The 26043-nt window shown below is 44.1% G+C and overlaps 1 protein-coding gene across 1 annotated transcript; it reads left to right on the top strand.

Annotated features, from left to right (window-relative positions):
* Positions 1-3979: 3979 nt before the first annotated feature.
* On the top strand, positions 3980-25455 carry BPIFC (BPI fold containing family C). Its single transcript, XM_032786142.2, has 15 exons — positions 3980-4085; positions 4398-4509; positions 5259-5387; positions 8819-8974; positions 10907-10970; positions 11508-11568; positions 13163-13254; positions 16150-16323; positions 17091-17144; positions 18311-18481; positions 19091-19158; positions 20790-20832; positions 21698-21761; positions 23586-23662; positions 25019-25455. The coding sequence occupies exons 1-15, from the start codon at positions 3980-3982 to the stop codon at positions 25058-25060; spliced, it is 1413 nt and encodes a 470-aa protein (XP_032642033.1). The 3' UTR covers positions 25061-25455.
* Positions 25456-26043: the final 588 nt, after the last annotated feature.

The following is a 26043-nucleotide window of genomic DNA, read 5'->3' on the forward strand; positions in this document are numbered from 1 at the left end:
GTTATTGAAGTCCTCAAATTGTGGTTTGAAGACCTCAAGCTGCAGAGAATCCTACAGTGTGTGACCCGTGACCCATGCTGCAGAGGAAGGTGAAAAACCTCCAGGGCCTCTGCCAATCTGCCCTGGAGGAAAATTCCTTCTCGACCCCAAATATGGCGATAGTTAAACCCTGAGCATGTGGGCAAGACTCACCAGCCAGCACCCAAGAAAGAATTCTCTATAGTAACTCAGATTCCACCCCATCTAACATCCCATCACAGACCACTGGGCATACCTGCTGATAACCAATGATCAAATTGCTAAACTGGAGTACGGTCTGTCTTTGTCAGTTCCCAAGCTTGTTTAAATGGAAACCTGTACTGGAAGGTTTATCTATGGTTTTTAGGGAATTAGTCCACAAAGGAGCCATAAAACATCAAACAGGAGAGCCTAGGCTGAGATATCTGCAGGCTGGTCCGTACAATAACTTGTAAAGCGTGGAAATCTACATAGATGGAAACAAAGAAGCCTTTTCTCTTCCTTTTAAGGAACTGAAGGTGTTACGAAAACTGTACTTCAGAGAAAGGAAAAATAGTTACAGGAGTGGTTTATGTAAATGAGGGAGCAGTTTTGTTCATCATACTCAGTTACTGGAGATACAAGTATCGGAGTAATTATGTGAGAGACTCACTGGAGTCAGCATGTAACTTGCATATTATATAGCTACTCTAAGTTAAAGTATATGTCAGTCAGGAAAAAACACCCAGCTCTTACAATTGTCTTCTTATCTGCTAACCCAGCTGGTGCAGTGAAGCAATTTGCCCCATATCCAATGGAGATTGGGGGTTAAAGGAGCGCTAGCTGGCTGAGTTTCAGTGCTGATAGGACAGGTAATGTTGGTTAGTTGAGGGAAGCAACTAGAAGCAATTATCCAAGTCCCCTTGATAATGAGAGAAAGACTATATAGCCTGGAGGTCAAGACACTCCTCTAGGATAAGAGAGAGACAGCTTCAGATCCCTGCCAATTGACATTTATACAAAGTGGAACAGCTCCAAGAGGAGGGATTGAGAGAGCTTCCACGCAGGCAGCATATGAACCCAAGTCTCCTGCATCCCACGTGAGTACCCAAATCACCAAGCTATTGGCTATTTTGGGATGGGTTGCTTTCAGTATCTTTTTTTAATATAAAAGGTTAAAAGGCCTTGGTTTTTTTCCCCACAATGTAGAACAGAATTTTTTTAAAAAATCTTGGGATTTTTACCCAGCTCTATTTCAGAGTAGAGTTTAAGGTGTTAGTTTTGACCTACAAACTCCTAAATGGTTTGAGACCTGGTTACATGAGAGACCATCACTGCTGCTGCAATCAGTGGAGGTCTTTGAACTAAGCACCAGACTCCCTGCTTTAAAAGAGACAGGCCTGGCTGCAGCGGATTTTCTGTATGGAGTCCTCAACTCTGGAATTCACTATACCATTTGCTCTGTCACATCCTGATCTTGCTGATCTCCAGAGCACACTGCAAGGCTCCTTTCTTTGGCTTCTGAGGATGAGGTGAGCCAAGGAATGGTTTGTTCAGTTGAGCGTGATAGGTCTCACTCTGCAGCGTTATTTTGTTGGCAGAGTTTAGCTATGGTAAGGCATGTCTTTAAGTTTTGGATTTTAAATTACTATAAAAGTCCCTAGGCCTATCGGGTAGGTACATTTTAAAATGGAAAGAAATGACAAGTGTTTTCTTCTCTATATTCTTAAGAATCTTGGTGGGGGGGAAGGTTGTTTGTTTGGTTTTGTATTCCTGTATGTGGAATGATACTTCTTTGTTTTACTCACCCATGTATGCTCAGCTAAAGAAAATGTGACAAATTTTCCTAAAAGGACAAAATTGTTCTGTGGAGCAGGTTAAAGACTGAACACTCCCTTTTCCACACAATTTAGACTAATTCTACCTAGTAATTTTACATTTTGGACTGTTTAAACCTTGATTATGAGTGAAATGAGTCCAGAAATAAAAGGATCCCTAGGAGTTAGCAGGAGTTCTCAAACTGGGGGAGGGGGCACAAGGTTATTACGTGGGGGTCACGAGTACATGCCTCCCAGCTAGCTAGTAAGTCTGCTGTGAAAAGTGGTATTAACAAAATACAAATACCACTTTAAAATTGTGTTAAATATAAAAAATGTGTTTTTAATTTATAAGAGGAGTCACACTCAGAGGTTTGCTGTGTGAGAGGAGTCGCCAGCACAAAAAGTTTGAGAACCATTGAGTTAGAAATAGGAAAGACCCATTATATCAGGGGTTCACAAACTTTTTTTCCAGTGTGGACTGCCATCATCATGCAAAGATTGTCCTGCAGCCTGCCTCCCCTACTATTCACAACTACCTTTGCATACCATCCCTGTGGTCACTACAGGAATTGCTTACATTGAAAAGTAAAACTAGGCAAGCAGTTAATGTATATGGTTAGCTCATGGGTGGGGAAACTGTGGCCCACCGGCCGGATGTAGCCTACAAACCGCTTTAAGCCAGCCCGCAAGCCGCACCAGCAACTCGGCCCCGCTCCAGCACTCCAGCCAGGGCACAGGGTCAGGCCCCGCACCACACGGCTCCCGGAAGCTGCAGCATGGTCCTGCTCCAGCTCTTACATGCTCTAGTGGCCCCCTCTGGCACTCCAATGGGAGCTGCAGGGCCGGTGCCTGTGGATGGGACAGCGTGCAGAGCTACCTGGCTGTGCCTCCAGAGAAGGGACATGCCACTGCTTCTGGGATCTGCTTGAGGTAAATGCTGCTCAGAGCCTGCACCCCTGAACCTCTCCCCAAGCCCGAACACCCTGCTCCAGCCCTGATCCCCCTCCCGCTCACCAAACCCCTCAGTCCCAGCCTGGAGCACCCTCCTGCACCCCAAACCTCTCATCCCCAGCCCCACCCCAGAGCCTGCACCCCATTCTGCACCCCAACCCCAATTTTGTGAGCATTCATGGCCCGAGATGCAATTTCTATTTCCAGAAGTGGCTCTCGGGCCAAAAAGTTTGCCCAGCCCTGGCCGCTAGTAATGCAATATAGCCACTGGGAGAAAGGAGAATCAACATGATGTGACCAGCCAACCCTCCATGCAGTGGACCACAGACCACAGTTAGAAAACCTCTGCATTAGCTCATACGGTCCTCTTCCTTGTGGGATTGTTCACTTCCATACACTTTCTAGTGCTAATTTTAAAAGCCCACAGTGACAGGGCTTCCACCGCTCCACTCCAGAGTTTACTAGATCTTGCTGTCAGCAAAGCTTTCCTGACATTTAGCCTTGCCCTAAATGTATTCCACTTCCAATATTCCAGTCACAGAAGCCCAAAGAACATGGTTGGCCGCACTCATTCACTGCAACAGTGGTGAGCTGTGCAGAGCCGCTACAGACCAGATTCTTCACTGCCTAGACCACCCCATGCACTGGATACAGACCAAATGGCACTTTAAGAATAAGAGTTTGCCCAGGTGTGCTCATCCAAAACATCTTCTCCACTCTACAGTTCAGTGAGCTGTGTGTTACTGCCACCTGCCACTGCATTTCAGTGATGATCTATGTACAGGCTGTGGCTCCCCATACTCCACTGTTGACGTTACAAGATGCCCAAGGGGAGGACAGATCTGCATCTCGTTGGTAATTCCTGCTCTGCCACATTATCACTCTTGGGGGTGGGGCTGGTGGCAGAATAGACCAGATAGGGGGACAGAGTAGCAGAGCCACCATTTCTCACAGAAGGTTAATATCTGCAGGAATACTGAGCCCATGGATCTTGGCCTGCTTACGCCCCTTTGTAGGCTCAGCAGAACAGCATCAGCGAAGTTCTTCTGCATGCTGAAAAGTCACCGGCTGAGACCCCAGATCCTCACTGCCCACTCATATCCAATCCACAGTAGGGGAGCAATTGCTCCTCAGGCCATGAGGCTTTTTTGCATGAATCTGCATTGTTTAATTATAAATATTGTCAACAGGTCACTGTGAAAACAGGAAAGATGCTGAAGTTTTGGTATTTTTTCCTCTTGTTACATTTGCTCATCCAGCAGCTTGATGCTAACCCTGGGCTCAAAGTGAGGATCACACAGAAAGGGCTGGATTATGGTAATATTTCCAATAGTTACCTTGCAATAGATTTTATTATTATATTGAGCCCTTAGTGCAAAGTATAAGAACACCTTGAGAATGAGTTGTTCACCGCTATAGAGAAAAGGAAGGTTTAAAGATTAAATGTAAGGAGGGAATGGCTGGGTGGGAGGGAGAACAAGTTCCATGGATATGGCGAGGCCAGTGAAAGAGCAACTCCCAAATATGGTGGGAAGGGGGCAGCATTAGAAATCTCCTAAACTTGAACTACATTGTGTAAACTTTCCAACTATTATTAGGGCAGCTGAAGAGGGCTCTGTATCTTTGCAGGCAAGGAGATCGGGCTGGAGATCCTGAAGCAAAGAATAAAAGAAGAAAGCTTCCCAGATTGGAGTGGCCGGGAGAAATCTGGAGTTGGCGATGTGGACTACACAATTTCAGGGTGAGCAAAGTAGGAAAGGGTATTTAAAAACAATTGCATGAAATAGCTCTTTGCAATGTAATGTCAGCACACTGCATGCTATCTCAGGTACTGTGCTTATGTGTTGTCATGGTGATACCACCATGTCATACATTGATTATAATTTAAAGGGCAATGCACACATGTATGATTTGAGGCCGGACGCAAATCCTACTGAAGTCAAAGAACGACTGCCAGTGACCACAATGCACTTTGGTTTTCTCTGGGGTACTTGCTACTGATTCAGAATATAGCTGTGAGAGTAAATTAAAAGTATTGTGCTACCAGCATGACTTGGGTAAATGTCCATAGCTGATTGACACCTAAGATATAGGTACTGCAAATCAGACTAACACAGTTATAAGAGAGAAAGAAAAGGGCAAACATTGTATCCTACTTATTGGTAGGAATCTTTGCAGGAAATGCCCATATCTTCAGATGAATAGATCACGCTGTACCTGAAGTATGAGTCTTAAGAGCCAGCAGGTATGTCACTGACCAGGTTCAGAGATCTCAAATGCAGAAGGTAAACTGAGTTTCAAACACTGAACACAAGAGTTCAGTCCAGTGCTGGAGTGGGACATTTCTGCCATGGGGTAAGACTCTGTCTTACTTCTGAGAATTTCTCTCTCTCGGAAGCAGAGTTTGGCCCTGAATCAAGCTTAAACTCTGATTCAGATTCTCGTTTGCTTTTGGAATGCAAACTAATATCCTTATTTCCGATTTTATAGGGTAAGAATCAACACCATTGAATTCCCGGATGTTTCCATATCCCTCATACCCGGGATTGGGATTAAACTATCAACTCAACGTGCTTACGCAACCATCAGTATGAACTGGAGCATCAGGACCTGGTTGTTGTAAGTATAGAACTGTGTATCCCAAGTATTTTCTTGTGGAAGAAAAATTAAAATGGAAAATACAAAGTTTAGCTACCAATCTCATTTCTTCCAAATTCAGATACTTTTTATCAGTTAACAACATCAATTTGTTACCATACGCCATTCAGTCTAACAGAGCTCTCCAGTGTGAGACATTCCCTTTTAAGTAACACACTGATGTTAATAGAGATCCCACTACTAACGATGTGCCAGTGGCAAGTAAAAGATCAAAGATCTATTAGTGTGCTAGCATTGTCCAGACCGCTAGCTAACTCAATGTTTAGGGAATTTATTGTACAGTGGTTCGCACTCTATAATAATAAGGGCACTATAATTAAAGTACAGTTACAGTGAGTGAGCTTCTGTGCTACACCTCCACCAGTACAGCTACACTGGAGCTGGAGGTGTAATTTCCAGTTTGAGTAGACAAAGCGCAGTAACCCTGATCAAAGTAGTGTGCAAAAAAATAGCGGTGTAGGGGCAGCTGCGTGGAAGGTGGGATGGGATAGCAGCCCCCTGAGTACAATCCCATCTGAGACCCTAGGTATGTACTGAGGATGGCTAGCCTGTCCTGCAGCACATGCAGCCACAACTACACGGCTATCTTAGCGTACGTCTACCCAAATTACACCTCCAGCTCCAGTGTAGACATACCCCGAGAGGCAGAGGATGGAATTCACAGCCTAGGGGAAGTGCAGACTATGGTGGCTTTAAGCCATCTTTACACCCTCCCACTCCTGGGCTTCTCTGGAGAGGTCCCCAGGACTATGTAAATTATTGTTGACTAACTAACACGGTGGGTGAACACTTTTCACAATGCAATCACTCTATATCTGACCTATCAGTCCTTGCACAACACTTATCTTATTCAAAAGATAAGCCCGGGAACTTAAACTCATGACTTTGCTAGACAGTGAAAATCATGGTCGGAACAGAGACACTGGATTTATGGCTTATTACAATCTGTAACCCGTTGATCAACTTCCCTCCCCCCAGCTTCATTTCCTCCCTGTATCTGTGTTAATGCTCCATGTTGTATTTAGCTGTGACATGCTGAGTAAGTTTCCCAGACCCGAAGAGGAGCTCTGTGTAACCTCGAAGGCTTGTCTGTCTCATCAACAGAAGTTGGTCCAATAAAAAAATATTACCTCACCCACATTGTCTCTCTAAGTTACACTGTGTACATTACTAAATTGTTGCAACCCCTGGGTGGGTTGCCATAACTTATATTACATTTTCAGATGACTGTATCACAGTGCTGACTGGAATCTCCAAAGTGCTACATGTAGCAGTCATGTCCTCAACAAACCCCTCCCAGCCAAAGCATGCCCCCTGCACCATGGCTTGCAGGGTGGTGTTAAAAGGACAGCTTCATGGCTGTCTTCCACAGTGGCTGCAGCAGCTAGCTATGGGGCGTTTAGGGCCTCTTTACTGCTCTGGCCCTTTTACCCAGCGAAAAGAGCTGGAGCTAAGGTGAGGATCTCACTCACTGTATTTACATTGTAACTGGAAGGTTAGCTACCTAATTTACACAGTATTACACCTTTAGTTTTCTTCTTAAAATATACACACATACATACACTTATTAGAATCCAGGTATATTAATTACATGGAACCATGTAACTTTACAATCCAGCCCCACTAAGAAGCACCACATTACTGTGTTGACCCAGGAACAGACTCTAAATCAATTTGTGAGACATGAGAATCACCATTTGGTGCTTCCCCCTTGTTCCATGAGGGAGGGAATCGCATCAGCCTTTTTCGCTGGTGTAGTTTATTTCCCTCTGGGCTCTGTGGATGGCACTAAGGCTTGGGGAGGGCAGGTAGCAGCTTGCTGGATGTTGTTCTTATCCTGGCATGGGCTCCAGAGATATGGATAGCCCTACAGGAAAGTAAAGCTCCTCCTATACTCCCGTCCCTTACTATCTTGCATGGCACACAGGAGTGCTTATGACTGAACTGATGGTATTTACACTGTTATTATCCTCTGTCATGTAGTGAACTCTTTCTAGTTACATGAATTAGTGGCAATTAAAATCATCAAAAAGCATAGCTACTCTGGAATTGCTCTGTCACTGCAGTCTAGCTGCACTGTAAAACAGTGCCTTGTTAGAAAATGTTACAGGGCACGTCAAAATCAGAGTATATCCACAGTCTCCAAAGGGTTAGTTGTGGAATCATCACAATTAAACAGGGAAAACACTTGTTAGGTCACATCTCGTCCCTTCCTCCAGCCAGTGAAGAACTGTTCCCTGCAGTGTATTCATCAATTTGAAGTCACTCATGTAACAGGGCATCCACTGATCCCATTATGAGAATATTCCACGGCTTAGTAGACCTTACAGTTAAGGTATTTTTCCTAATATTCAGCCTAAATTTCCTTTGCTAAATTTCATCTCTTTATTCCTATTCATACCACTGTGGGCCACCATGTACAATTCTTCTACCTCCATGCTCTTTACGTTCTTGAAAGATTTAGATTGTAAGAGCAAGGATTGTCATTTCATTTTTACTTGTCTGTAAAGTGCCATGCGTACATATTGCATTGTATAAATAATAACAAATACTTAATATAGACATTTATCATATCCTTCTTGGTCATCATTTTTCTGATCTCTGTATTTTCAGATCGTGTACTTGTTCCATCTAGGCCAGTTCTCCCAGTCCATTTTTGTTGCTCAGCTTTCAGTTCTCTTCAGTTAATGGTCCTAGTGTGTAGAATGACACCAGTTTGGACTCCAGGCTAAGGAAAATTTACTGCATTCTATGGGGAAATCACAATCACATTCACTCTAGAACCTGAGTAGCTCTTTCTATTGTAGTTCCATGGCTCTTGTGACAGTGTTATTACAGATCACAAAGATCATGAGAGATTCACAATTTGGCATGGTTCAGACAGACAGTCTCTGTGAAGTTATGACATTAGGCAACCTTGACAAATCATAAGAACATAAGAACGTAAGAATGGCCGTACCGAGTCAGACCAAAGGTCCATCTAGCCCAGTATCCTGTCTACCGACAGTGGCCAATGCCAGGTGCCCCAGAGGGAGTGGACCTAACAGGCAATGATCAAGTGATCTCTCTCCTGCCATCCCTCTCCACCCTCTGACAAACAGAGGCTAGGGACACCATTCCTTACCCATCCTCGCTAATAACCATTAATGGACGTAACCACCATGAATTTATCCAGTTCTCTTTTAAATCTATCATTCCAGCATTCACACTTTTGAGATTAGTGCGTGGAACCTGATTATTTACAGGAACTTCCTCTACAATCTGCTTTAATCATTAGAGATGGGTAAAACAATCTCATTTCCTCCTCAGTGAAAGAAACACTTTATTCCATTAGATTCTTGGATGTTCCCTGTAAGTAGATTTTTCAATGGAGTTTGTTTTTGTCTGTGCAGCAAAGACAGCGGAAGTGCTACAGTGTCCATTTCAGGAGTATTTATTACATCAGTCATTACCATGTCACAAGATAGCACAGGTCACCCATCAATGTCACTGGACAGCTGCCAGATGAGTATTAGGGGTGTGGAAGTCAAGCTGAATGGAACAATCAGGTATGTTGCAAGAGATTTTATATACTCTAGTGCAGGGGTTCTCAAACTGGGGGTTGAGAGGTTATTACATGGGGGGTCATGAACTGTCAACCTCCACCTCAAACCCTGCTTTGCCTCTAGCATTTATAATGGTGTTAAATATATAAAAAAGTGTTTTTAATTTATAAGGGGGGTTGCACTCAGAGGCTTGCTGTGTGAAAGGGGTCACCAGTACAAAAGTTTGAGAACCACTCCTCTAGTGGAAAGTAACAGAGGCAATGGTGCAACGCCCACTTGTCAAAATGAGTCGCCCAGATACATTTTTAAGAGTCTGTGTGGTAATGTGGACACCAAAATCCAGAATGCAGGCCCTAATCCAGGTCCCCATGTTTGAAAATTAGTCTTCTTGGGCCAGATTTTCAAAATATGATCTCATTTTGCGAATTCAAAATGTGTACACAAAAAAGATAGGATTTGAGTACACAAACTGTAATTTGCACAAACAAATTGAGTGGAAATGAATTTAGTGCCTGTGAAGTTTATCACTAGTGTCTGTTGATGATAGCACAGCAAAAATTGTATGCATGGCTTTCTTGTACAATTGGAGGCCAACTTGAGGCCCCTTTGAAAATGTAGCCCAAATTTTGAATGAAGTTCACCCTGAAAATTAAAATAAATGTCATTCAGAAGGGAGCATATACTGGTGGTACAGCTTCAGCCATCTGGTTTGTGCTGGAGCCCTTTTTAGACAGTGAGAGAGAAAGCATGGATGAGTGAGCTGTTCCACCTGCTATTTCAACACTAATATTCATTGCTTTCTAGATAATATTCTAATCCTCAACCATAGGTGAGAATGAGAAGGCCTGTCCTATAGCTGAACCCAGAGGTGGTACGGGGCGGGGGGGGGAGGGGACTTGTGGGGACTATAGCCACCCCAAAATTTGTCTTAGCCTCCCCCTCCCCTCCCAGCTCAAACATCATACATTATCCAGATACTCCTCCACTGCTGCTGATGGTCCCACTGCATTCAGAGCTCAGCTCTCAGCCAGCAGCCACTGCTCTCCGGCTACTCAGCTCTGAAGGCAGCACCTGCTGCCAGCAGCAATGCAGAAGTAAGCCCAGGCTGGAGACTAAGGTGCCCGAAAACAGCCCTGGTCCATGACCCTTCCCACAAGGGTGTGCCACCCTGGGCTGGTGGGGGGTCCAGGGCTCCCTGTTATAGTCCGGATTGACCAGCTCCAGCCCAGGCTCCTGGGCTCTGCCGCATATGGTCGCTGCTCTCTGATGGCTCTATCAGCCCCAGAGCAGGTCCCTCTGCTCAGGCAGCTCTTACCAGCTGTGAGCAGTCGAAGGGCAGTGGGGAGCTAAGGAACAGCCGTAGCCCCAGGGCTCCGAGCGGGAAGAGGAGACGGGAGTGCCACGGCTGCACACACTATGGCACCAACCAGAGCAGCAGCTACTCCTCACAGTCAACCTTCAGCTTCCGGCATTTGACCAAATAAGGGGCATGGCCTAGTGGAGGAGGTGGGGCCGGCACTTAACTGAAGAGCAGGAGGCAGGGCTGGTGCTGCCCCTAGCTGAGACTGATGAGCAAGCCTTCATGCAGCTGCCCAGTCTAATTACTCCTAATCTTGATGGTGCTTTTCATTTCCATAGTTCTTAGTGTTCGTAGCACTGAAATGATCTCCATTCAAAAGGTGGCCTTTTGGCAGTTTTCAGATTACAGACAGGTCCAATATAGACTGGGCTTTTATCCTCATACAGGTTATGTTGTGATACTGGGGCCTACAAATAAATTAATACAACACTTTTTAGATTAGTTGTCTGCTATGATATTAGATTTCGCACAGGTCCAGTTTACACCTATAAGTACATTAGGATGTATGACACACGGTGACTATAGTGTTCAACTAACTGAAGCAATGGCCTTTCTCTTCTTTTTCTTTTCTCCAGCTGGCTCTATAAATTCTTTACTAGATACCTGGAGAAGCCCATTCAAAGGAGCTTGGATACACATGTAAGTCTTTATAAATTGTTTAAAGGGAGAAACTTAAGGAATACGTGGAACTGCATCATCTCAGAGGCGACAGTCTTGAACTTGACTAAGGAATTACCTGATAACTAGAAAAAATACAAGCTGATTCTGCACTGACCGGCACATTCATCAGCATCCGTTTGCAGGCACCAACTTCCAAATAAGTTCTGCAATTCCTGGTCATGGCAATAATCATAAACACCATAGGGTCAGATTCTCCCTCTGACTGACTTGCCCAAAAGGGCTGTAGCAGGGCCAACAACTTAGCTCATGGAGTTTCTATGACAATCAGTTATTTTTTACATTCATGCTCCTCATACTCAACACATCTGTGACTATGTACATCATGCTTGTCAGTTAACTGCATACATACATCGTGAGAGATAAAACAGGAATTTGTGGACCTGCCACTAGAGAGTGAGATAATCACAGTTACTTGAGCAGATCTGATTTTCATCCATTAGAGACAGGATACAATATATACTAGCCAGTATGTAATTTCTCTGTATTTTTATACAGTCATGTCCAAACATCAGACAAGGGATCCAGCAGATGGATGCACAGCTCAGAACACTTCAGGGTGAGTCTCTGACACTGCCGTTTCTTTACAATTCTCATGCTGATCAGATTTTATTGTTTTCTTGTTAGCTACTGTCACAGATCTCAGTTGAGCTCCCACTGCTGGGTGCCCATCAGATGGCAGTGATGGGTCCCTGGTTGGTTTAAACTTCCCTGGGTCTCAGCAATCTGCAGCACTGTTTTCTCCCGGTGCTTCTCTGGCACATTTCTTGGGCACTGACTCTCAGCCTGCTACTGGCAATGGAGTCTCTTAAACACCCAGAACCAGCACTGATGCTCCAAGATACCTCAATAGTTTAAACGCATCCTCTCCCAGAACTCCATCAAAAGGTGTGAGCCTGCTGGGTTATAGTTTATCCTCTCAGGAGACACATGGCAGTTGTGAAGCATAAAACACACAGAGAGACACTCTACACATTGCTCTTTTATGTAACAGATAAAGCCCAAGAGAGTACGGATCATTTATAAAACAACAAACATCCTAAATGCTTTCCACTCGCTAGCTCTCCCTTCCCTTTGGAATCCTTGGAGGCCCATCTGTGTTCAGGAAGGCAGGTTTCCACTTTTCTCATCACCCTGCTACATGCAGCTCCTTTCAGCTTGAGCTCATGAAAAATGGCCAGGGAAGACTCTGAATAGAGTAGCTACTGTATTTTATAACCTTGCAGTCCCTTTGGAAGGAGTCTCCTGGATCAACCTTCCCAGCCAATCGGAGACCCCTGGCAGGTGACTGTATTGCCAAGCGACCTCTCTCCTGATAAACCAGTTCTCCTGTTTGAGTGCCAGTCTATTGTTTAAAACTATTCAATTTCAATGAGAGTACTCCAGATTTAACAATTTTCTATCAGCCTTATACCACTACTCTGATGGAATTTCAATCCAATATGGAGCTAAACACACCATAGTGAAGGCCAAAGGAGCTGTACACTGAAATCAATGGGAGTTAGGTAATTTACCTGTTGCTTATGTGCTTTAGAAAATCTCATTAGCCCCTGATGCCTTCATACAGTTGCAAATCTGGTTTTCATCTACAATGGCCTAAACCTGCAAGGTGCTGATTGCTTCGTGGGAGGTGCTGTATGTCATCAATTATCCCTGAAGACTGTGGGAGTTGAGGGCACTCTTTATCTTGAAGGAGGTACTCAGCACTTTGCAGGGTTGAGCCCAAAAGGCGTAGTACTTACCCGTTTCTTGCCACAATATTTTAAGGGTCCATTCTTCCCTCTCTGTAAGCACAGAACTTCAACTGAAATCAATTGGAAGTTACAGACAGGATGTGCTCAGAAGTGGTCGACAGTGTCAAGAATTGCCAATGCCTCCTTCAGTTCTGAAGAGTTTCCCACAAAAGCAGAACTTGGGGAAAGTGGTCAACTAACTGTTGTGTGGGACAAGAGGAGAGTTAGGACTGAATCACTGTTGGTCAGTGGGGTTTCCTAGGGAATACCTTGGGTTCTTAACCAAAAACATTTGTTTTGATTTTTTCCTCCTTCCTTGTTTGAGCATTTTCTCCTCCAAGAACTGCATTCACTCTTAATTAAACATTACTGGCTGTGTTATACTTAATAGCTGTTTTGTTTTATCTACCACCTTTACAGTCCCAACTCAGATCGATGCCTTTGCCCAAATAGACTACTCCCTAGTTAACTCTCCAGGAGTCTTCCAATCATTCATTGATCTGGACTTAAAGGTAATTGCCTTTAACGCTAGTTGTCTGGAACTGTGCTCTTTTGATAGACTTCTTGTCCTTTGTTAGATTGGCATGATTATTATTAATTATTATTATTATTATTATTATTGTTTATATGTATGACCATAGCACCTAGGAGCCCCAGTCATGGCCCAATACCCCGTTGCGCTTGGTGCTGTACAAGCACAGAACAAAAAAACAGTCTCTGCCCCAAAGAGATTACAATCCAAGACAAGAGACAACAGATAATTGGTTTTGTTTCAACATTATGATCTGAATCCAGTGAGAGACTCCAAAGCAATGTCTCATTTAGTTTGTTTTTTCCAACAATTCTGTTGTAGAAACATGACATGATTGTTAAATAAATTAACGGAACAGGTCATTTTGATTCTGTTGTTCAGTTTCCCATAGCAAATAGAGAGCAGTAAAAGAAGACTGAGCAGGTTAAAAGGAAAAAAAGATAAACGAAAAGAGGGAAAACACAGTATGTAACCCACCCTAGGAGAAAAGAGGGAAGTAGATTTCTGGGGCCTGATTATCCTGTCCATTGATTTCAATGGGAGTTGTATGAATTAGAAGATCAGGACCCTGGAATGAGAGAGGAAGAGAGAGTGTACAGTTTAGGACCAATGATTAAGCAACAAATCCAGGAAGTAGATAGAGAGAGCTGTTGAACAAGAGCAAGCCAAGTCTGAAGAGCACTGCTGAGGCTATGGCGACACTACGAGGCTTTTAGTGACACAGCTGTGCCGCTACAGCCATACCGCTAAAAGGCACACAGTGTAGCTGCTGTTTGTCGGCAGGAGAGAGCTCTCCTGGTGGCAAAAAACTTCCACCTCCCACCACCCAGCAAAGCACTGTTCACACCAATGCTTTTTGTCGGTAAAACTTTTGTCATTCAGGGGGGTGTTTTATTTAACGCCTTTGAATGACAAAGTTTTGCTGACAAAGTGCCAGTGTAGACAAAGCCTAAGACTCAAGACCCTGAGAGATTCCTTCAACTAAGGGAAACATGAAGGATGATGCATCCTGCTTAGGTGTGATGCTGAGTAGTAAGATTTTCTTGTCATGCTATGTGAAGTGTAAAAACAGTTTAGTTTTACTATGTGGATACATAGTTTGGATTTTTAATATCCTGAGTATTTTCACTATTTAAAAAATCATTTTAAATTTTATTTCGTTTTGTAAGAACATACAGAGGGGCTTTTTTTCATTAAAATATTCTAGTTTCAGAAATATTCAGCACTTCAGAGTTTAAAACCTTTATTGTTTATCCCCTGGCTAATGTTATACTTCATGCAATAGTTACTCCAAGTATATTTGGCTTTTCCTATATTTCTTTTTCTTTCTACATCACCTGTGCTCCTTGGCCTGCACTGGCTACCAATTTGTCTCTCAGTGCATTTCAAGGTGTTGATTTTGATCTGTATGGTTTAAGCCCTGGCAGCTTTGACCTAGTAGGTCAATGAATACTAGAGAACTTTTTAATGCATGATAGTAGGGCTCACACAGCCAGTTAGTGCATGATAGGCTAACATGCTTGTAGATCTAGACTCCAGCTTGCCACTCACTAAGTATCCTTGTGGACAAACCCTTAGAGCAGAGCTGGGGAACCTGCGGGCTGGATCTGGCCCGCTACTTCATTTCATCCAGCCCGCGGCAAGTCTACACGCCGTGGGGCTGGAAGCCCCGAGCCTTGGCACTCCCACACAGGGCTGGAGCCACAAGCACTGGTTTGCCCCACCACAGGGGGAAGCTAGGGTTGGCTGCAGCTCCTGGAAGCAACTGGCATGTCCCTAAGGCCCCTAGGAGCAGGGGCAATCAGGGAAGCTCTGTGAACTGCCCCCCGCAGCTGATGGGAGTTGTGGGCGTGGGCAGGGTGCACCATGCAGAGCCTCCTGGCCCCTCCACCTAGGAGCCGGACGTGGTAGTCACTTCCAAGAGCAGCACAGAGCCAGGGCAGGCAAGGAGCCTGCTTTAGCCCCACTGCACTGCCAACCAGGAGCCATCTGCCTGAAGTAAGCACTGCCCAGACAGAGCCTGCACCCCGAACCCCCACCTCAGGTTGGAACCCCCTCCCAGACCCCAACTCCTTCCCAGATCCCACACCCCCATCCACATCCCAACCCCCTGCCCCAGCCCTGAGCCTCCTCCCACACCCCAACTCCGCCCAGATCCTGCACCCTGAACCTCCTCCCACACCCCAACCTTCTGCCACAGCTTTGAGCCTGCTCCCACACTCTAAACCGCTTGGCCCCAGCCCAGAGCCCCTCCTGCACCCCAAACCCCTCATCCCCAACCCTATGCCAGATCCCATGCCCCCAGCTGGAGGCTTCACCCCCTCCCGCACCCCAACTCTCTGCCCCAGCCTGGAGCCCCCTCCCACATCCTGAAGCCCTCATTTCTGGTCCCACCCCAAAGCCTAGGGGAAGCCCTGAGCCTCTACCCCCCCCCACCCGCTTGTGAGGCTGTATGTTGCCCACTACTGATTCTTTTTGTGGGTCAATGGCCCCTGATAGACTAAAGTTTCCCCACTCCTGCCTTAGAGATCACCTCTCTCCCTATGCACCATCCTAGCAGATGACATCACTGGATAGCTCTTAATGACAGTTCTCAGATTTGAATTCTTAGGGATGGAGGCAAGGGGCAAGATTTTTAAAAAATAGGAGCCTAAAGCCAGGCTCCTCAATCAATATTTAGGCACAGAAATAAGTTGCCTCATTTTCTAGAATGCTGACCCCTGAGCAGCCTCTGGTGTCTTCAGTGGATGCTTGGCATCTTTGAAAAACGGGCCAAGAGCATTCTCCATGGAGGGCCCTGTAAGATGCTCCATTGTAAATGCATTCAGAGTTTTTGACAGGCTCTGATTTTATACATGACAATAATATTTTGCAGGGCGCAATCTATCCAGTTGGAAATTGGACTGACCTTGCCTTTGTACCAGCTCCCTTCATTCTCCCAGACAAAAGTGATTCCATGCTTTACTTCGGCATCTCTGAGTATTTCTTTAAGTCTGCCTCGCTGGCTTATTACACATCAGGGGCCTTCAACATCACCATGATAGAAGAGGTGAGTGGCACTTGCAGATGAAGGGATTAAAAATGTTCTGGGTATGGTCCTTCAGAGAAGGGGGTTTTACAAACTCATTTGCAGTGCAGTTACAGGCTCAGTGTTAATCAAGCCATGCGGTTATCAGAGTGTGATCGTGGTCTCAAATACTAATTCTTTATTTTGTCATTATATAGTATCTAGATTTGTCAGGCCAAATTCAGAAGTGCCATTAAACAAGGTACAAAATAGGCACACTTCACCTTCAAAAGTGACATGTCACAGATCTGAACCATATTCTCCTCTGAAAAGGACAAGGAAATTCATGCTGGGGACTCTGCTGCCTTACTGGCAGCTTTCTGAGAAGCCTTTTCTGACTCAAAGTACAAGGAGGGATGCCTGGAACTGAACTGGCTCTACTTGTAGGCTGAGCAGATGTCACAAAGCATAGCAGTTTTGCCTGTAGCTAGGAGGCCGAGCAGAGCTTTGAGACCTGTCTCCAGTGGATTCTGTATTTTCCAGCAACAGCCGACTACAGGCCCAAATGTGAGCAGAATATTGCACCTGTATTTCTGCGGAAGGTTTTAATCTTTGTTTCTCCAGTATGCAGGTTTTTTTCTTTTGGGCAGGTTAGTAAGAATTTGACTCAGTGCTCTAGGACTCCCCCTAGGAATTTTCCAAGGTTCAAAGGTGCTAGGTCAATAAAATGACAATAAACAGCAGATTTAAAGAAAACCTAGACATGAAGCTCACACAGGATGGAATAATTTCTTTCATTTGTTTTGCAGCTTTCCAGTTATTTTAATGTAACAACAGAGACATTTGGAAGCATCATTCCTGATGTGAGTATCTTTAGTTCTGCAAACCCTTAAGAAACCACCATAGCTAGTCCCAGTGTGGATGTCATCTGAGTAATGGTTAATCTCCAACAGTTTGGTGGAGCCACTGTGTTTCACTGTGTTGGAGAAGGGGAAGATGCACAGTCAGTGGGAGGCAGGTCTAGGTCACAACTCTTGCTTCGAGTGAGTCCTAACTGGCCTCAAGACATCTCTCCTAAGAACCCCTTTCTCCTGTCCAACTGTCATGACTTGGGTCACCTGGCTGCTGGCTTCTGACAGACCAGCAGGTGGGCGAGAGTGTGCATCAGCAGCTGAGGAGGATGATGGTGATAAAGAGCTATTAATGAATAGCAAAGTGGCTGCATGTTGGGAAACAAAGCTGGCAGGTAGGCAGGAAGGAATCATTGGGCTTTCTGCCTGTGTGAGGAAGGTGCCAACTTCTAACATTTGCATGTGGTCTACGGAAGGACAAGGGAGATGGTGGGGTCTCATTTAGTTTATGTGAGGAAGATGGATAGAGCAGGAGTGGAGAGGGCAGTGAAGAGGCAGCTTCGGCTCCTGCTGGGCTGGAGAGACAAACTAAAGGAATGAAAATGGATATAAGAACTACTACCAAATGCTGAGCATGAGTCTAAACAATCTCAGCACTCTAGGGATTAAATGTTCCTGTCTATTTCCAGGGTGAAAATAGATTTTTTTCCCATCATAAATGCAGTAGCCAAGCTCCTAAGCCAAGTTCTTCATAATCATATCTATCTCCAAAGTACCATGCACTCTAATGGTGATACGTTGGCGCCTCAGCCTCTTTGTTGGCTTGCTTGAGTGCCATATTCATGTTTCCTTTTTCTCAGACATGTTCACAACCTAGAATTTATTCCTCTGGAAATTGCTTCCCTTCATCTATTGAAGGGAATGGGGCTTCTGGTAATGGAGGGGACTTTCCTCAACATTCTTGATATGGCCAAGATGATCAGGTCATCATCACAGAAGACATTCCTATTCCTGTTGCTGTAAGGACTCTACTATCTTGTTAACACCTTGTCTAAAGTTTGATCTTCAGGAACCCTTTCAAAATAACAATTTTAATTTTAATTATAACTTCACTATTCAGATTTGTTCTATATAAAAGCTACTTTCAGACTCTCTTTCTTTGCCTTGAAACCCTACAGATTGCCAAGTATTATGTAGAAGCACGTCCAGCAATGATGCACCTGAGAGCTGCTGCTCCACCTGTGGTCAGTTTACAGACAGACACCTTTTCTCTAGAGATCTGTGCTTCCATGGAGGTGCTTGCTGTCCTGCCAGACTCAACCACCCAATCCATCTTTACAGTTAACATAGTAAGTACCATGGACCAGAGGATTACATTCCATCTAGGAGTTAAAATAAGTTTGTTCTTCCACACTGCCAGAAACCAAGGCATTTGAAGGTCCTAGAGGTCAGTACCTGCAACACATAGGGGAAAATTCTGCCCTTAAATAAGCAAATTCCATTAACTTCAGCCAGGGGTTGAACATGAATGTTTGGGGGCACAGTCTGGCCTGTAGGATATTGCTATTGGGAGGTGAGTTTTCTTAAAGAGGAATAAAACCCCACTTACATTACTACCTCAGTTATCTGAAGCTTAGTTCTCTAGAATTCCCTGTTATACAGCAATGGGTCATGTCCCCTGACATCTCTTCCTGACATAGAAAATGCCCTTGATTAATGAAAATCTCAGTTGTCCATACTTTAAATATTGCCAGTGACATTGAGATAATCAAGGCTGAACTGTACACATACCCCAAATCAGGCAGAAAGTAGCACTGTATGAGACAGCTTCAGTATTTATCAAAGAAGGTGGAACTGTTGCATTTTAAATGATATAAGGAGACTATATTTGTGTCTGAATCTAAGAAAGGACCCCATTCTATATGGATACAGTAACTCAAGACTCTTCTCTCCTGCAGATAGCGAACACCAGTGCCAGTCTGACTATATTTGAACAGAAGCTGATTGGCTCATTATGTCTGAACAGGTAAACACAGGACAGCTTGGCCTGAGGCCATTCAAGAAGCAACATTAGTGATCCCAGTATTAAGACACAACAGGACTTTATTGTGTCAGCCTAGCTGTACATTCAGTCCAGCATGAGGAAAAGGCAGCCAATGCAATTTCACTTCTTTCTCACAAGGGTAGGGACCCTGAGATGCTTTTGGCTACATTGCCCAAATCCTGTGGATGAAAGACAACCAACCATAATTTAGGATCACTGAATCTTCTTTTGCTTCATTCTGTACTTTTCTATGGAGGGCTTAGTAAAGGAAACTGTATTGGATTTGTTAGTCTAAAAATCTTTCACCCAGATTCTCTCCTGTGCTTAGATCAGCTCATCACCAGAGGAAGGCAGGGCCCATCAGGGAAGCTAATTATGATTCCCTGATTTGCGTGGTCATTCTGCACCAGTCCCAGCATAGGTTAGACCAGCCATGGCATTGCTCTAACTTATGCTAGCTGTCAACAGCCTCCCAAGCACTGTCTGCCAGCTGGGGATAGCTGATGCACATTGTGTCCCAGTCACATATCTTCCCCATTCCTGGCATGCCCCATCTGTCAGGCTGGATAGGAGGGTGGAATAGGAGCCTATTATGATGATTCTGCGTCATTGAGAGCTCCCCCACATGGGGAAGTGGATTCTCAACTCGCCTGATCCAGCTGCTTTCCAGCCCTTTTGTGTGACTAGTGCAGAGCAAAGGGGCCAGAACACAGGAAAGCATTTAGGCTGGTCTATGTATATGCTACAGTAGTGATTCCAAGCGTTGACATTGTGACTCCCAACTGGTCAGAAAGCTGTCATCTGAGGTCATGACATTTCCTACAGAATTTAAGTTTTCATTAAAAAAATAGAACTCAGATTTTCAAATGCATGTGTCTAAAAGCATGGATGATGGTCGGCCCCTCCCACCTGACAAGATCAGACTCTGAGTGCTAAGCACCCATTGGATTATGTAGTAGGGTGATGGGAACCTGAGCTCATATGAACCCTGTCTAGAAAGATGGTAACAGGCAAGAAGAATTAGAGGTGTCCAAACTCCAGAGAATCTCAAGAGGGAGTTCCTAAGGAGAGTAGTCGAGTGTCCGGAACCTAATGAGGAGGGTGTGGTTAGGAAGTCCTCAGAATGGTCTACAGGAAGGAAGGTTGCAGTAGGTGAACCTCAGAAAGCTTGCAAACTGAACTGAACTTCTGAACATTTTTCAGCTAAGCCATCACCATCAGTAACATTCTCCAAGTGGAATTTCACCTCCTAGCTCCTGTAGCACATTTCTCTCAGTAGGATCTGAGATCCAGGGGATCTTTAGTGCTTGACCTGGTGCAGTTAAATGTATATATCAGTGAGACGTACACAACAAAACATAGAGAAAGAAGTGCACCCACAATCCTGGATAAACTTATTCCAGGCCACACTTCTGTGCACATTCCAGGCAATGCCCTGCAGAAACACTCCTGCTCTTTTCTGTGGAAGGCAGCATGTAGGACGTATCGCCATAGAGAAGTGTCTTGTCATGGGAATATCATAGGACCTGAAGTCACTGAGGGTGACTGTACATGACTAAAACAATGTGCCTTCATCCTTTATAATAACTCCTCTTTTACTGCTTTCCTTTCAGATTCCAGCTCTTCCTGGCCGACTCCACTGTTGGGTTCTTTGAGGTAAGTTGATGGTTTCCGTGCCTAGGAAGCAAGACCCAAGAATCCCAGGGAAAATGTCAGTCTGAAGAGTAAGGAGCAGAATTTCCCTACACGCATTTCTAAATCTTTAGACTTCATCCTTGGGTGGTTCTTTTCTCTCTTTCTGGAACTCACTTTGTCAATATCCTTTCTGCTGTATATATATGTATTGCAGTACTTCTTCTCAGCAACTTTTCAGTGCTCCTAAAAATGAGATGTTTTCCAATCTCTCTTCTTTGTGTATCATGTTTCATCAGAGAGGCACTAAAATTATGACCACGAAGCATACAACAGTAATCTGAAATGCTGCAGTAGAAGGAGCAGTATGTTGTAGGTTAGAACATGCACCCTATAATGGTAGACAGGCAGTGGTGGTGTGCAGGGACTCAGCACAGATTCTCATCATTAAGGTAGGGAGTGGGAGCCAATACTAGTCACAAATGCCTGAAACACATAATAGGGAAAAACCCTGCCTCCCATAGAGAGCAGTTTCCTCCTGAGGACAACTGATGAGCTCTAGGAAGCTGAGCAGAGGAGAATTAAAATCTCCCAGATACTGCTGTACAGTTAAAGATAAATTATCTCACAAGTAAATTAAACTGATTATTTCAAATTAAATTATTGCAAGCATGGTAACGAGATCCAGATCCTCATGTTCTGTATCTTTTACATCATCTCCAAGCCTCCAGAACCAAAGGTCATTGTCACTTGTGGTTTTGTCTACCCAAATGAGGTCGGCTCATGTGAGCGGGACTCTTCTTCTTACAACTCCATCCAAGATTTAGTATGGAGCAGCTTCGTAGATATCAGGAAGTGGTCCCTAAATCCATTTTCTCTCCCATGGCAGGTCTCACTTTTGGAGAATTTCCTGTCTTACGTTTTACGGAATGGAGTAATCCCAGCAGCCAATGGTAAGGATAGTGGCCAGTTCCTTTAATAGCTCTGATCTCTGTTAACAAAATAACTGTTACATGGCTCCAGGAATTGGTAATGTGATATGAGGCTTTTCACCATGAGGGACCATTTCACATCAACGCATATTATTATGATCTTCTGGTAGCCTATGTGAAATGAGTTGTGGGTATCAGCCAATTTCTAAAGGACAAGTAAACATATTCTCAAACCACTACTACAACTGGCACTAACCTGAAGTTTCATCAGAGAAACCAAGGACTCACTGGGCATAGAAACTGAATTATAGGGCACTGGACTGGCACTCAAGAAACCTGAATTCTGTTCCTAGCTCTGCCACTGCCCTGCGGGTGACCTTGGGTAAATCACTTCCCCTCTCCATGCCTCAGTTTTCCCATCTGTAAAATGAGGGTAATGATATTGACTTCATTGGTAAAGTGCTTTGAGTGCTATGGATGAAAAATGCTATACAAGAGTGTTGTTGTTGTTGTTATGCTCAGAGATACAGGTGACTGCTTGTATCACAACCTCTTTTAGACTGAGTATGAAGGCACCCTTAAATTAATGTAACTCTCAGGATGAATTAATCACAGTCTCCTCACCTAGAACAAAAGGGGGTTGTGAACCCGGCCAGGAGTTTTTGAGTGGGTGAAAGAGTTCTGCCCTCCCTCATACACACAAAATACTCAACAAAACACAGAGGAGAGACAGACAGAAGGAGCAGCTGAAAACACAGTGCTTGACCCTGGAAGAAACTTGGGAGGTTGGGAGGTGTCATGATCCTGTCTACAGTTGTATCCATTACAAGAGGTTTTTGAGTCAAAGGTGCAGGCTTAAAAGAATGCACTTGGTGCTGTGAGAAAAAGAAGCGGTTTCCTGCTGTGTCCTTCTGCATTCAGAGACACAGCACTTTGTACATTCTTTGTAAATGAACAAAGAAATACCTACCCTGAATTTCTGCTCTCTACTGGAACATCCCGAGAGTCCCAAACGTTGACTAGCTGCATGGATTGAAAAGGGGCAGCATTATTATTATCTCTAGAGCTGGTCTCTACAAGCAACAGATGAGGCACACTGGAGAAGCTCTATGGGGAAATTTGTATCACTATGTGTGCTAACCTAGCCAGTCATTCTGAGTGAAAATAACCCCTATCCAGAGGACCAGCACAAAGTCTATGCATCACTTAAGTCCCGTTTAAGCCCTTAAAATAGGTGTGCATGGACCTCTTCACCAGGATGTATTTTTCACCCTTCTGGGACAAAGGAGAGGGGGTGTTTGCTCGTGGCTGGAGCACAAGACTTGTGTTCACAATTCCTCTGCAAACTCTAGGTGACTTTGGATAGGACACTTAGGGCAGCTAATGTGCTGAACACTTCCTGCAAAGTGCTGAGGCAATGGGAGCGCATTCAAAAAAGAACTAGCTCAAGTTTATGGAGGATAGGACCATCAATGGCTATTAGCCAAGATGGGCAGGGATTGTGTCCCTAGCCTGTTTGCCAAAAGCTGGGAATGGGCAACAGGGGATGGATCACTTGATTGATTACCTGTTCTGTTTCTTTCGTCTGAAGCACCTGACATTGGCCACTCTCAGAAGACAGGATACTGGGGTAGATGGACCTTTGGTCTGACCCAAAATGGCTGTTCTTATGTTCTTGACCTCTCTTTGCCCCTTTGTAAATGGAGATCATACCTACCATCCAGGGGTGTTGTAAGGATTTATTCATTCACGTTTGTAAACATCTTGAGATCCTTGGAAAGGTGCTACAGAAGTGCAAGTTATAATTATTAAGTATTATATACATTTTGTTTGTCTTTTTTTAAGCTAAACTGAAGAAGGGATTCCCTCTTCCTAACCTGGACCAAATTACTCTCCTCAGACCTGTTGTTAAAGTTAACGAGGTGAGAAACTGGGTTTCTTCTTAAAAAGAGTTACTCCTCTTTTGCTGGATTATCAGCATATTAAAACAGTAAAAGTCCTTGGTATAAGATGAGAAATTTCATACCACAAAAGTTTATCTTAAGGAACAAATTTCTCTTTCTTTGAGGGAAAAAATAAAAATGAGCCAAATGTGCGGATATTCAGTGGCCAAATGCACTCAATGGGTCAAATTCAAATGTGGTGAAAGTGAGAGCAACCCCTTGGAAGTCAAAGGAGTTACACTCCTTTTTACATCTTGTCTAAATTTGCCCCACCTAGTTAAATTCAAGTCTCCATCTTCTCAGTGCAACCCCATTGAGTTCAATAGGATTACTCAAACATAAATGAAACAGAATTTGGCCTTCCTCATGTATGGTGAATAACTGGAGCTTTATATATATAATAATAGTAATAATGATAAAGATGCGGGGCATTTCCTGAGGATTAATGAGCTCCTATGGGTTATGTGTTCCAGCTGGTCATAAATCTCTCAAAATACCCTGTGCCTCAATGGTTCTTGCTGATATAATATCAAATGGAAAAACAGAGGGCAATATTCTGCTACCATCACTTACTGCAGTCATATGTTGATGCAGCACAAGGAAGTTAGCCCTTAATTTGGGTGCACAGGGCATTGCTAGAAACAGGAATCAATACTAAATGAATTTGTAGAAAATTAATGAGCCAATCAGATTGTTCCAATCATCTCTCAACTTTGCTGTCATTTTATAGTTCAAACACTGTGCCCAGTTCTTTGTTTGGGGCTGAAGCACAACTCTGCAGAGGGAGTGCGAAGATAGTTTTAAGCCACTGTTGCATTCCATAAACCTTGGACAGCTTTGTGGCAGGCCAATCCCCTGATAGAAGTTGCAACTACCTGAAGGCTGCTCTAACTTGCACGGGCTGCCAACAGCCCTAAGAGGGCCAATGTAGCAGCTAATTATAAGGTACATGGAAGCCTCATTCACACCCCTTCCTCTCTAGTCACACTACACTGGTACCAGGAGTGAGGAGGTGGCACTGAAGCATCACTACACCGTGTGTCAATGGAGGTTCTCTGTTAGCTGGAGTGATACTCCCATGGCTGGCTACATGAGCTTTAGGTGCAGCTTCTGTTGGCAGTGTGGTGCAAAGCAGCAGAGCCCCAAGGAGTTTATGGGTCTGTGTGTAGAAGACTCCATCCCTTTGTGAACTTCTTGAGGTTGCTACTAGTAAGTCTCAGTTCTGTTCAGTAAAGATTCTCACCTTTAATCCCCAGGACAGAATTAAGACAGAAAATTCAGATGCTTAACTATCAGCAATTTCAGGCACTTTTGTGATTGTCCTTCTCTCCTCAGGGTTATCTGCTGATTTCCACTGACATTGACTACAAACTCTAAGGAAGACGAGCTCATTTGAATGATCAGGAAGTTTCCAACCAACAACATGACCCTGAAGGCTGAACACTGTCCCTTTTTTTTAAAATTTCAAAATTCTGGAAATGAGCAAAGTCTTGCACTTCTGCTCTGATTTTGGGCAAAAAGCCAAAAAGAAAGAGAGAATTCACTTGTGGAATATTTATAGCATGTATCTGGCAGAGAACCATGTAAAAACATATTACAGTGTGTGTTTTTGTGGTTACGTAGGGGAAGCATTTGTTACCTAGGAGTTTGTAGGTGCCTCAAAAGTTACTGTTTTTAAAGGTTAAAGTCTTTCTGTTTAAGTAGAGCCTTTTCTGTGTACTTCATGGGAAGCTCAGTATTCTTTAGAAAAAAGGAAGGATGTATGCCACCAAACTGCAAACACAGTTATCGTTGGCAGCTGCTTTATTAATGGTCTTGTTATAGCATAAACTTCTTATTCTGATTCCAACTGAATGCATCTGTTGTGTTTAATATGAAGTGGGAGCTATCAAAAAGTGCTTCAAGCTGAAAACTCTCTTGGTGCCTATGAGGACTAAAATCTTCTGAGTTCTTTGTGAAAGGATTTCCTCAGAGTTTGATTAGGGGGGTGGACCAACTGCCATTGCTCTTCTGAGTGGTATTTCAGGACAGGGACTACCCTGGTGTCTGTTATAATAAGTGGGTACCCAAGAGGCTCCAGAACTATAGAACTTAGAGCTGAAAAAGACACGTTAGTCTAGTTCATGCTCCGACAGTACAGAATTATTTTTTACACTTTCGTTAGTACTGCATCCTTAAGTTTTAGATGTGCCAAGAAATCCAGCTACAACAACTTTTCTTGAGAAACTATTCCACAATCTCACTTTCAAAAAATCTTCAGGCAGAATTTTGTAATGATTCATTCAATTACTCCTAGTGCTATCTACCTCTTCATTCCACCTGGAAGAGTTCCTAGCTCCCCTTGGCTCTTTAGTTTGCAG

This window comes from Chelonoidis abingdonii, chromosome 1 (genome assembly GCF_003597395.2).
Source record: "Chelonoidis abingdonii isolate Lonesome George chromosome 1, CheloAbing_2.0, whole genome shotgun sequence".
Classification (NCBI taxonomy): Eukaryota; Metazoa; Chordata; order Testudines; family Testudinidae; genus Chelonoidis; species Chelonoidis abingdonii.

Excerpts from the sequence above, each read along its gene's own strand:
- BPIFC (XM_032786142.2), top strand. The coding sequence starts at position 3,980 with ATGCTGAAGTTTTGGTATTTTTTCCTCTTGTTACATTTGCTCATCCAG. Across the intron at positions 17,145-18,310 it reads TTGGAAGCATCATTCCTGAT|ATTGCCAAGTATTATGTAGA; the intron begins GTGAGTATCTTT and ends GAAACCCTACAG. Across the intron at positions 21,762-23,585 it reads AGTAATCCCAGCAGCCAATG|CTAAACTGAAGAAGGGATTC; the intron begins GTAAGGATAGTG and ends TCTTTTTTTAAG.